The sequence below is a fragment of the Solanum tuberosum genome, unplaced genomic scaffold (assembly GCF_000226075.1).
Source record: "Solanum tuberosum cultivar DM 1-3 516 R44 unplaced genomic scaffold, SolTub_3.0 scf00234, whole genome shotgun sequence".
NCBI classification, from domain to species: Eukaryota; Viridiplantae; Streptophyta; class Magnoliopsida; order Solanales; family Solanaceae; genus Solanum; species Solanum tuberosum.
Window position 1 is genome coordinate 94,435 of NW_006239168.1, and position 14,094 is coordinate 108,528.

Genomic DNA, 14,094 nt, shown 5'->3' on the forward strand with positions numbered 1-14,094 from the left:
TTACTGATCAACTCAGTCTAAAAAAAGGGATAGCCAAACCTACATGAAACTTCACCCAAACAACTCTATCGGAGCAAATAATCAACAACGCACTAACCGAAACGATCCTCAACTATCAAGAATGGGAAAAGTTTATCAAAAGAAGCTCAATGATACCCATAGTGAAGGGTTTTGAAATTGGGGCTAAAATAGTCCAAAAAATCACTTTGAAAATCGAAGAGCAAAATCAGATTTTTAATTGAAATACACTTTCCACAAGCCAAAAGGAAACCGTGGTTTAAAACCCCATAAATTCGATGAAGAAATGAGCTTGAAATCAAGAAATCACCATTATTCTCATTTGAGAAAAACCTCTAAAGTCTCTACTTAAAACCTTGATTTAAAGATGTTATTGGAAGATGGAATTACTAGGAATCGATAAAGATAAGTAAAAGAAGCTTACCCTAACCTAGAATTCACCAAGAATCACTTAACAATCGCCTCCCAAAGCTCCAAGGGTTTGAAAATGGGATTTTTGCGAGAAATCCCGAATTTGAGTTCATTCTAAGTGAATTTTACTCATCGCGATCGTGAAAGACGCGGAAGAAACATTGCGATCGCGAGACACTTTGTCCGCAATCTTGAAGGGTTATTAGAGAAAAGGGAGCTTATCGCGGACACGAGCCTATGGGCCACGAAGAAGACACATCGCGATCGCAAAGGTAAAAAATGACCTGCATAGAAAACTGCCAGCAACTCAAACTCAAATTAAAAGCCTCCGAATGAACCTTAGGAATCGTTCGGGGTCCTATCAAAATAAACTGGACATGCTACTCAATTAGAATCGATATTCCAGACTCAATGGAATCGTCAAATTTCCAAAAACAAGGTCAAATAACCCAATTACCCTCCCGAACCACTCTTAAGGTTAAAACTCAACTTTTCACCCAAATGCCTAAAAATTCAACCGAAGGCCTCAGACACCTTACCAACCACCTAACTAGCTAAAACTTGACCTTCCCGACATGATGGGACTGACGAAAATCCCATCCGGCGCTCGAAACTCCAAATGTTGATCGAAGTCAACCCTATCAAGAATTCACAACTCAAGAGGGATGAAATCACCAAAAACATACCCAATCGCATTTGAGACCCACACCAACCATTCCCGGAATACAAACTAAGCATGCAAATGCTAAGGAGAGGGTAAAATGGCCAATTCACAATGAAAAGCAATTTCACAAGAAATGGGACACTACATGTTATTGGTTGAAATCAAAACCATACCAATTTAACCGATTTTTGAATTATTAAAACCAAACCTAACCAAGTATAATATACATTTATTGGTTTGATTGTTATCGATTTTGGTTTGGTTTGGTTCGTTTTTCGATTATTAACCATACACAAAAATTAAAATTAATAAAAAAATCATTCCAAAGAGGGAAAAAAGACAACAATTCATTTAAAATGAGAAATAGTTAGAATGATTAACATAACATAACTAATTTACTGTGAATAAAACTTCAAAATTCATCATTTTGGCCTGAAAGGAAGAGACAATGACATTCATAGTCCCACAAAAAATTATCATACACTTATATATGTGAAACTGATATGATAAACGTTCTCGGCTTGAACATTTTTGCTTTCGTAAATTAATATTGATGAATACATATATAAATATTTAAAATTGTTTATAAAAATAATATATTATCTATGTATAATGATAAAATATATGTATATAATTTATCGGTTCGGTTTGGTCTGATTATTTCTTCGTTTTTTTGAACAAATCAAAATCAAAACCAAAATCAAATCAAATACTTTTGATTTTTAAAAATCTAAGACCAAACCAAATCTCAATTAAGTCCATTTATTTAATCCGTTTGGTTCGATATTTTTTATTTGAATCAATTTTTATCCAAACTGTGAAGGAGTGAACACCCCTAGTCAATTGGAAAAGTATCATAGAGGCACATTTTTTATATATATAAGTATGTAATACATTTGATAGACAAATCAACCCACGTATATCATGCTTAAATTCTGCTAAATAATTCATAGTCAGTTGTCCAGTATTATAGATACTAACATTTTGATAGTCCTGTAGGATATATTATGCTTAAATTTTGTTAAATAATTGATATACTAATTATTTATATAAATTTTATTATAGATATACATTTTGATAGACATTTATGAAGGACAACTTATACAGTTATACACATTCTAAATATTATGAAGGATAAAACAATTATGTATATCATACTTAAATTTTGTTTAATAGTTGATATATACAGTAACCTATAAAAATGGTGTCGATTGAGCCCAAAATAATGAGACCGACAACCAAATAAGGAAAGGTCCGATTCACCGTTACAAATTAGAACATTATACATTAGAGATATATACTGTTTTATTTAAAAATAGAAAACGGATTTCAAGAGTCGCCACTTAATTTTTATAGTGAAAAATTAAGAAAACTATTTTTTCAAAAGATTAAAAACTGTTTTTTCAAAAGATTAAAAACTATTTTTTCAAAAGATTAAAATGTCCTCTAACATATGCGGTTATCCGACAATTAAAATATTTGTCTAAAAGTTAAGAAAATAAGCATGCTTGACTAAAATATCATTTTTAGGGGGAAAGGGAATATTATAAGGATATACTAAGTAAAATTTCAAAGTAATTTAAGTAAGAAAATAAACACTTGTTCAATTTATTTATTTTAAAAATATAAATAGGTAACTCAAAATGGCAATCCTTTGAGAAATTGGTTTAGGGAAAAACCTTGAAATTAAATAAATAAATAAAAAAGTAGTGGCAATTAAAACAAGGGAAAATTGTATATAATAGCAAACTATTAATTCAAATTAAATGCTATAAATATAGTTTGATTTAATTGTACCTCATAGCAAACTATTGCTATTTCACCTCTCTCCTGGAGAATCTTGCTCGCCACTCTCGTTCTCTCCCTCGCCTCTCTCATTTTTTATACAAACGCAAGTGTATAAAGTGTGTTTGTGTTTGTATAAAGCGAGAGAAAATTGTATATATACATATATTTTCGTTCCCCTCTCTCCCCTCTCCCAGATCTCGCTCGCCACTCTCCCAGATCTCGCTCACCACTCTCCCAGATCTCGCTCGCTCACTCGTCTCTCTCACTTTATACAATTGATCTTTTTGTATATGTATACTAAAGCAGATTATACAACTGCTTTCTTTTGTATATGTATAGCGAAATATACATATTTATGTTTGCTATGGAGCGCAATTGTGCAAACTTTGCTATAACATACAAATATGAATTTTGTGTTTGCTACATGTGAAAGTTGCTCTTAAAAGAAATAGGAAATGGAGAAGAAGTATTGGGCCCAAGTCTGGTTTTGTGCACCTGGGCTAACACTTGGGCCTAAATTCAGTTTTGGGCTTTTGGCCCATTTATATCCGGCACAATTCTTCATTTTTGTGCCTGTCCTATGCTATTAAATATTTGCCAAAGATAAGTGGGTTTTTGGCCCAATTCTCTATCCTAAACTAGCAAATAATGCCAAAAAGAAATGGGCTTATTGCCCAATTACAATACAAAACGAAGCTGGAAATTTCAAGAGGGCTTTTGGCCCATTTCAGCTGTATATGGGGGCTGTATCACACTGTATATCAATGTATATGCTGCATATTTTCAGCTGCGGGACCTGTTCATTATTTCACCACTGGCTGACTCGATAAAGAGAAGCAGTTGAGCCTCCATGGCCCATTTTGAAGATGCAAGGGAGAACATATGGAGTCCGATGGACTCAATCGAGGGAGTTCATGCAAGAAAAGACGATAAGGATTACGACAAGATAAGGCTAGAATAGATTACTACCCGAAAAATAGAAATTGATAGACATCAGACAAAGATAAGGAGAGTTTATTACCTCTTGTAGAGCAGCGAATCCGGGACGAACAAGCTAGAGAAGAGCCTTCCACGACCAACCCCAAACCCCAATGATTCCGACGAACTAAACAGAAGCATACGCAAGCAAAGACAAAGCAAAATTGAACCCTATTGGTCGGCGTTGTATGATGTTGGAGAATTGGAACTGGGCTGGGTCAGTAGTATATTATGAAGTGGGCTACTGGAATTGAGGAAAATTGATAGAATGGACTGCTGGATTTGTGTTGGGCTGATGGATCGGCTGAATTGGCCCAATTTTGGTCAGATAATTGAATTAAGATAAGGTTAAAAAGGTAAGATTTGCAAATACAAAATGGCTAAATGGATTGCAATTATAGCCATATAGAATTCAAAACATAGCCGAATTGAGTTAATTTAGTGAATCCGGCTAGAATTTAAACACGATGAATTAAGATTAATTAATTAGCAAGCTTCTTAAATTGACGAAATAAAATAATTAAACTAAATAACTTAAAATTATAAATATAAATTAAATTAAACTCATTTAATTGAATTTTTAATTAATATAAAATCTTTTTGAGATGATTTTTGAATATCCATAAAATATACTAATTATATAGAAACAATATACATTATTTGAAAATTATAAAAAGTACCAAATCTATTTAAAATAACTTGCAAACTATATTATATTATATTTTTTTGAAATTTTATAAAACTAATTATTTTAAATTGTTTGAAATTGAAGAAGCTCAATGATTAATCTATAATGTGGAGGTCCAAAATTGGGTGTCAACATATATTAGGATATGAATAACAAAGGAATGTACCAAAAAAGAAGAAACTAACTAGTATCCACGGACAAGCAAATATCAAAATTACACGATCTGTTTATTTTTAGAAATATTATGAAGTATTTTCACATATTATTATTATTTAAATAAAATAACAAAAAAAGGTATTATATCGTTTTATTATTGTTATTTAAATATTAATAATATATGAAAATACTTTATAATATTTCTAAAAATAAACTGATAGTATATAATTTTGTTGTCTACTATCAAAGATACTAGTTAATTTAGAGAATATTTGTGCAATGACTAAATTTCGTAATAATATTATTCATTATATTTGAATATTAAAGACATTTAAATCAAATCTTTTAAAACTGGAATCCTAATTATAATTTTTTTGTTATTATTATTTAAATATTTATAATATATGAAAATACTCTATAGTATTTCTAAAAATAAATTGATAGCATAATTTTATTGTCCACTTTCAATGGATACTAATTAATTTGAAGAATATTTGTACAATGGATAAATTAGGAATTAATATTATTAATTATATTTGAATATTATTCATCATTTAAATCTTAGATTTAGATAATTAGATTGCATACCATGTTTGCCTAAATAACCATTTCTTCTGCACTATATATATATATATATATAAGTTATTTCAGAAATATAATGAAAAACAAAGATGACATTGATATTTACAACTCTATGCTTCATCATTTTAGTTTGGACCACCATTGCCTTTTGTTTGGTTGAAGGTTATGGGTCTAGTCGAAATGTAGATCTCATCCTTGAGGTATAATTTTCATATCTTTCATAGCAAATTTTATATGCCCTTATTTTAAATGAATAATTTGTAGTGAAATTAATTTATGTTTGCAGACTATTCACGGAGATATTTATGATTGTGTGGATGTTTATAAACAACCAACTCTTTTGCACCCGATGCCGCACAAAGAAAGAATCAAGGTGCAAGATTTATACTCATACAACTTAACTGATTTTTTCTTCTTTTCTTTTGACAAACAAAAGCTGATAAAACACAATTCTGTTGTTTGCAACGTTTTGTATTTTTATCAAAGGTGGAATCAAGTTTTGAAACTTATGAATTTCTGAATTTTGATATAACTAATTTATATATTTCTTAATTTGAAAAGAAAAATCTAATACTAGTAATTGACATAAGATGTCTTCCCTAATGTTACTAATTTATAGATCCACACAAGTTATCTTATTATAGGGTTGGGTTATCCCCAATCTATTTCTTTACAAGATATAGTTAATTCATAATTAAAATCATATTCTTAATAAACTAGCATTTGACGATTTCATATAAACATCCAATCAATTAGTGAATCCAAGAATCTTGTTAAGAATGTTTAAGATTTAATATATAATTAAGTATAAAATTAAAGTTTATATATAATATATGTAGTGTAACTTTTTGAGAAAAAATGTTTAACTGATTACTCTTTGATTAACTCTTATCATTGTCATTAAAATATAACCCTTACATGCATTTATTTTCAGTAATATTTTATGTTTACTTGAATATAATTTTACTTGTATTTTCTTTGAAATTCATCATTTTTTTCTGCACGTATGGGAATTTTCGAAACAACAGATGACAATTGCTAAGGAGCTAGAAAAACAAAGATCAGTCAAAGCCAAGCGATTGCAAAAAGATGAAAATATTTATTTTAAGGCAGAAGAGTTTTGGTTGAATAAAAATGGTTGTCCGATTGGAACAGTCCCTATTCGACGATTGACACAAGAACAACTCCAAAATGCCAAAGATGCCTCCTTAAGTATGGCAAATAAATCCCTTGCTGAAGATATCATCGATGTAACTACTTCTTTAATTATTAAAATTTATCATTAATACTCAACAAATTCAATTTCAGATAGTTATTCTAATTAATTTAATGTAACACTATACTTCAGTTTGCAGGAATTAGTATAAATGCATCTCCAGAAATAAAAAGTTTTACAAGTGCCACAGCCACTGTTACGTTGTATAATCTACACGTAAATGGACTTGGCCAATATAGTTCTGCAACAATATTTCATCAAAGTGCAGATAGTGCGACAAATTTCGAGCAAATACAAGCCGGATGGATTGTAAGTTTTTATATCAAATCAATGATTTGAATCTATTAAGTATTTTTTGACGATTCAATTTCCTAAAGTCATGATGTTTATTTGGTTTAGGTACATCCACAACTATACGGTGATAGCCGGACTCGGTTATACTCCCATTGGACAGTAAGTATATTAGAAATTAATTGATATTTTTCTAAAAGAAATAATTCAAAAGCATGTAGAATAAGTAAATTTCATTTTTTTTAATTAAATAGACAGATGGCGGCCTGAAAACAGGATGTTACAACAATATTTGTCCAGGATTTGTTCAACTTGACACTACAGTACCAATAGATTATGCATTCCCAAAAATCTCTAGGCCAATGTATGATGACTATGAATTGGAAATTCAGATATACAAGGATGAAGGTAATTAAAATTACGATAGTTGTAATACTTTGGAATATTAATATCAGTATCAACAAGTATGTTGTTGTTGTAACTCTGTTGTTATTTATTTTTCCAGACTATTATCTTTTGTTTCAGGGTTTTATTAGTATTGGATTTTGGCCGGAGACACTTTTCAATGAATTAAGAAATGGATCGCAGGTAGTGCGATATGGAGGACAAGCGTTTACACCAGCGGGTCAACAATATAGTCCACCCATGGGAAATGGTAATTTTCAGGATGGCAATCCACACACCACTTGTCATATGCGTCAAGTCCTGTATGGAGTGGGATATAATCAACTAGTTCAACCCGATGAATCGTTGGTTCAAACTCATCAATCTAGATGTTACCATGAAGGAAGTCAGCACAATGCTCATGATGATTACTGGGATTATAATTTTTTGTTTGGGGGTGGTGGTTTTTGCTGAGATGCACCAACTGCTTGTATTGTATTGATACATAAAACTAAGAAGCTATTATATTAGTTCTTGCAATTACAATTGCAATTTATTTTGGGTGATTCAATACTTGATGTGCGTGTTATTGAAAACATATTATTTAGGAGAATTGACAATTATGTCAATTCAAACTCTTTACTTAATTAGCTAACAAGTGTGGCGAGACGAATGTGATTTTTGCATCCTAAATAAGATAATTTTTTCAGTTTGAGCTTAGGAATAGAGAAATTCCTGACAGAAAACACTTTCTCCTGTAATGTGAACGCTGCAATGCGTAAAACACTTTACTTTGGGATCGCAAGGGACAACTTAACTGTAATCGCAATGGATGGAAGTCCTACAACAAAGCCATTTACAACAGACTATGTGGAATTGAGTATACAACAATCGATTGATTGCATCTTCAAAGGCGAACTAATAGCCAGATTATTATATGGTTACTAGAACCGTATGTTGGTCAGACGTGACACGAATAAAATGAGTTATGGTGCTTTAAGCAAATAGATTGTAAGTGGGTTGGTGTGTGTGAGCTTGTTCTATTAGAGAGAACACACTTTTATTGGTTAATTGTATTCTTAACACGCCCTCTCACATATGGGCCTTTATTATGCTTTTTGATAATGGGTGGTGGTGAAAATTTGTTTCTTTTTCTTTTATAAAGGTAGCGTTATTGATGTAGGTCTGTATATTGGTAATTATTGTGTTGTCTTTTGTTGAGTCCTCACTGTGGTTATATTGTTGTCATGGTTTCTGAAGTTTGCTGGTCTGCTTCTAATCTATAGTTACTAATACATGTGAATTTGTGCTGTCAACCTAGTGTCTTTTAGAGGACATTGACTATATCTTGCTACCATTTGATTCTTTTTGTTTGTTTTTTGGAGCTATTTTTGTGGTTACTTTTTTCGATGGTGCATCTGATTATTGCATATACTGGATACAGTTAGATAAGAAAAGATGGTCAGAGTTAGTGTGCTGAATGATGCGTCAATATAACCACAGTGAGGACTCAACAAAAGCGTCAGGTCATGATTAGACCTTCATCAAAAGTCATCATCAAGTTCCTCATTGTTATGCAGAAGCATGGTATGTTAATTTCTTAACTGTATGCACTACTAGCATCACCCTATCATTTTCTTACTGTTGGTGTCTATCTGTAGGTTACATCGGAGAATTTGAGTACGTCAATGATCATAGGTCCGGAAAGATTGTTGTCGAACTGAATGGAAGGCTAAACAAGTGTGGTGTCATTAGTCCTCGCTTCGTTTTTGGAGATTCAAGGATGGACTGCTAGATTGCTCGCTCCCTTCCCGACAGGTATAGTAATTAATATATTCACTTTGATCAATATATGGAACTCCATTTCTGGTTATCTCCAAATTGAGCCGAAATGATTGTTGGGGTGAATGTCAAGTCATGGTTATATTAGCTTGTGAAATAGACATAATTAATTTTTGATTCCTTCTTTGCTGAATCATGAATTGGCTTGCTATATGGGTGTTTAACCAATGTTTCATTGTGAAATTTGAAAAAAGTAGTTTTGTTTCAAAGGGAAAAAATGATATTTGAAAATTATTGCTTCTTCTTAAGCAGTAAAAATCTTGAGTACTCATCTGTAATGCTTACAAGACCCATCCATCCAAAAGAGCAAGCGCTCTTTGTAGATGCTAGCAGTTGAGGCTCTCCTGTAAAGGAAGCATTACTGTCTATCCAAAAGGAGAAATTTTGTATCCTATGGTTTGGCTAACAGAGTCTCGATCTGCTGTTATTTTTGTATTAGTCCATGAGAAGTGTGTTTCTTTGAAGAAGTATCTCAACAGACGGTCATATTGTGGATTGAAGAATCATATGTAGTTCATACTTGATACTAAGCAAATGAAAGTGCAGACATTTTCTGCGATCACAGATGGAGTAAAAGTATCTATTTCTATGGTCTGATCTTTACGTATTGGTTTCAACTTGCAGTTCGGGTACATTGTACTGACTACCTCAGCTGGACTCATGGACCACGAAGAGGCTAGGAGAAAGAATGTTGGTGGAAAAGTTCTTGGTTTCATCATGTTGACAAGGATGAAAACTTTGGTTTTACTGTTTGTTGGCTCGTTGTAACCGACCTTTTTCTGTTTTTCTAGTTACCATCAAATTTATTGAAAATTTTGAGACAATAATCAGATTTTGTTGAAAAAGTTGCTGGTGAATAGCCTGTTGAGACCATTGGCATCTAAAGTTTGTAGTAGATGTGCATGTTTGTGTTTTTTTACTAGTACTAGATGGGGATGTCCATGCGCGCACGAGCCCAATATATGTTTGACAATAATTTTTATAATAGGTTGGTAATATATATAAGTACATATTGTTTATATATTACATTTTTTATTGCACTGCCTATGCGTGTTTGCGCTAGATTTTTATACATTTTTACATCTTTGTACAAAAAAGGTGGAAGTGATAGTGGCGGCAATTCATGCTGCTGCTTTGTAGCTGACAAAATATCTGCAGTTAAAAAAGAGGAGTGTTTTAGATTGTGGAGGTATAACTTAGTAAAAATGGAGTTAATAGGGCTGATTGTAACGTACCTTGTTGAAACTATTAATGTCTTGCCCTTTTTTGCAATTTTTCATGGGAGGCAGTGCATATACAAAAGCATAGTCTTTGTTGCAAAAACAATCTGCAAAATCATGTGCGAGAGAAGTTGTTTTAGTAATTAGAGACGCATAAAATTAGTGCATGACCGGATAAAAGGAAGAATCCAATCCCCTTCTTCCTGATCTTATTGGCCTTACAGCAGGCCTAAGAGCAAGGAAGTCTCAATTCCCCAATCCCCCAGGGTGAGGGGTGACAAATTTTGTAAATTTCTTGTATTGAGAGATGCAACATATTTTCAGCCATTTGGTCGGAGACAAAAGGATCAGTAACTGTGATATCAAATTGTACTCTGTATATAGAAGGGTAGAGTTTTAGTTCAGTCATTTGTAAAATAGCTTAAAAAAAGTAAGTATTGATTATACCTTGGGATGAGCATAGTAGATCGATCACAATGTATATCAGATATGTATGTTGATTCTTCTTCAAATGGAACAAACAGAAGGGAGCCAGTTGTGGATGTGCTTTTTGCTGTGTATTCAATCAGCAGTGGCTGGATTGTTTGTCCCCTGTAAGATGGAATGCAAGAAGAGAGTTATGTAAATAATCTTGTAGTGATATCAAATGATCATAATATTCGTTGAAGTGCTGTATCTGCTGCCCTCCAGAAAACTCAGGTTGTGTGTATCTGCTGCCCTCCAGAAATTAGAAATGTCTTAAACAAAGGTTGAAGTGTGTTGTGACAGAACCAGGTTCCGCATTTCTTTTATACAAGAAATACAGAAAAAATATTTCTTCTGTTTCAGTTTAAGTATGTTATATCAGAGATAATGTCTTTTTTTATATTTTGTTCAAGTTTTCCAATTCCAACAGCCTGACAGGGTTACAAGATTTAAAAGACTATATACATTTTTAATTTAAGATTCCAAAATTTAAAAATGTCGCGTAATTTTTTAAATTTCATATGTCAAGTTAAACTATGAATTGGGGGATGGAGGGGATGAATGCAGTCCCAACAGAAATGGTGAAAAACTGAATCACAATTTTGAAATGTGTAGTAATATCAGCAGCATTTCATAATACATGAATGCTAACTGCCCATGAAATTCAGGAAACAAACTGTTAAGCTCTTCTCATATAACTATATTAATACTACTCTTTATTTCTCCTTTTCACAATCATCAAATACATAATAGTTGAGATACTTAATCTCCCAGAGATCATAAGGCTTAGTGTTTTAAAATAGTGGAACCTAAAGAACAAACAGATTGGTTATATTTTCACAGATGAAATCAAAGAAATAAAGTTGAAAGCATGGACTTACAATGTATCCATGATGATAAATTCTTGTATCCTCTTTCCATTGGCCGCGTAAGCGTTAATCAGTAGTGCAAGAACATCTTCATGTAAGTAGAGAGATTTTCATTAATAAGTTGAGCATGATTGTAGAAATATATAAGTGATGGAGATTACCGAATTCAGCGTCCTTGGTTTGCTGGTCGAAAGCATCCAAAGGTGTGATAGCCAGTCGAGTAGGAGGGAGCAGTGGATTTTCTGAGAATGGTATTTTTATCGATTGTCCAAGTGAATATGTTGGCATATCCATAAGTTGAGTCTTTAACGTGTGCTACTGACACCAGGTACGTCTGAAAGGGCTTAAAATGTCTTGCAAACTGAGTTATTTCAGCACATAACAAATTTCACATTATCAATGTTATAATTTACCAAACACATACATAACCCCTTTAAATTGCTTCAAAAATTCATTTTGGCACTTCAACTCAGTCTTGTTTCATTTGAACTCTTCAATTTTATTTTTTATATACCATTTAACACATTTTTTTAACCTAGTATAAGTGTTCAACGTGTGTTAGACAAGCATTACAACAACAATATCAACAACAAAATCAGTGTTATCTGTAGGATATGGGAGGGTAGAGTATACACAGATCGTATCACTACCTTGTGGAGGTAGAGAGATTATTTTTGAAAGACCCTCGACTCAAGTGTAGCAAATTCAAGTAAAAAGCGTGATAAGTGCAAAGGAAAAAATTAATTGGGTTGAAGAAAAAAATAGGAAAATATTTTTTTTGTTATTATTATTATTTAAATATATGAAAATACTGTATAATTTTTCTAAAAATAAATCGATAGCATAATTTTGTTGTCCATTCATTGCAATGGATACTAATTAATTTGGAGAATATTTGTGCAATGACTAATTTTGGAATTAATATCATTAATTATATTTGAATAATATTCATCATTTAAATCTTAGATTTAGATAATCATATTACATATCATGTTTGACTAAATAACCATTTCTTCTGCACTATATATATAAGTTATTTCAGAAATATAATGAAAAGCATAGATGGCGTTGATATTTACAACTACATGCTTCATTATTTTAGTTTGGACCACCATTGCCATTTGCTCAGTTGAAGGTTATGGGTCTAGTCGAAATGCAGATCTCGTCCTTGAGGTATAATTTTCATATCTTTTATAGCAAAGTTTATATGCTGTTTTTTTAATGAATAATTTGTAGTAAAATTAATTTATGTTTGCAGACTATTCACAGAGATATTTATGATTGTGTGGATGTTTATAAATAACCAACTCTTTTGCACCCGATGTTGCACAAAGAAAGAATCAAGGTGCAGATTTAGAGCCCGTTTGGATTGGCTTAAAAAAGTAGCTTTTAAGTCAAAAATAAAAAATCAAACTGAAATAACTTTTTAGTCAAAAAATAAAAAGTAGGGGGAAACCTACTTTTGGTTTTTGACTTATTTTAAGTCATTTTAAACATATTTTAAATCATTTTTTACCTTGCCAAACGGTCCCCGACTTATTTTAAGTCATTTTTGACTTATTTTAAATTATTTTTTATATTTGCCAAACACTTTCCAAAGTCAAAAACTGACTTAAAAGTAGGTTTTACCAACTTTTAAGCCAATCCAAACACCCTCTTATACTCATACAACTTAACTGATTTTTCCTTCTTTTCTTTTGACAAACAAAAGCTGAGAACACACAATTCTATTGTTTGCAATGTTTTGTATTTTTATCAAAGGTGGAACCAAATTTTGAAACTTTTCTTTTCTGAATTTTGATATAAATAATTTATACATTTTTTACAATTTGAAAAGAAAAATCTTATACGAGTAATTCACATAAGATGTCTTCCCAAAATGTTACTAATTTATGTTAAGAGTTCAAGTTATAGATCCACACAAGTTATCTTATTATAGGGTTGAGTTATCCCCAATCTATTTCTTTATAAGATATAGTTAATTCATAATTAAAATCAGATTCTTAATAAACTAGCCTTTGACGATTTCATATAAACATCCAATCAATTAGTGAATCCATGAATCTTGTTAAGAATGTTGAAGATTTAATATATAATTAAGTATAAAATTAATATTTATATATAATATATGTAGTATAACTTTTTGAAAAAAAAAATGTTTAACTGATCACTCTTTGATTAACTCTATCATTGTCATTAAATAATAACCCTTACATGCATTTATTTTCAGTAATATTTTATGTTTACTTGAATATAATTTTACTTGTATTTTCTTTGAAATTCATCATTTTTGTAACATCCGGCAATTTGAAATAACTATGAAGAGGCTTAGAATTGGAAATAGTCACTTTTGGAAGGAATTTTAAAAATCTGGAAAATTTGGTTAAGTATGGGAAAAAGGTGAGTTTTTGGCCAACTTTGAACAATCATAACTCCTAGCTCAGGATGAGTTAGGTGTAGTTCCAGTTATGTTTGCAAATTTCGTGGAATGGTCTTTCCAATGCCGCTGAGTTTGCTCGATT

General features: G+C 31.6%; 1 protein-coding gene and 1 pseudogene across 1 annotated transcript; both read left to right on the plus strand.

The window, feature by feature from the left end:
* The first annotated feature begins 6,313 nt into the window (after nt 1–6,313).
* Nucleotides 6,314–7,732, plus strand: LOC102579563 (uncharacterized). Its single transcript, XM_006357297.2, has 5 exons — nt 6,314–6,535; nt 6,634–6,810; nt 6,901–6,954; nt 7,047–7,200; nt 7,298–7,732. The coding sequence occupies exons 1-5, from the start codon at nt 6,314–6,316 to the stop codon at nt 7,648–7,650; spliced, it is 960 nt and encodes a 319-aa protein (XP_006357359.1). The 3' UTR covers nt 7,651–7,732.
* Nucleotides 7,733–8,599: 867 nt separating this feature from the next.
* On the plus strand, nt 8,600–9,786 carry LOC102579891 (40S ribosomal protein S15a-like; annotated as a pseudogene).
* The last annotated feature ends 4,308 nt before the right edge of the window (nt 9,787–14,094 follow it).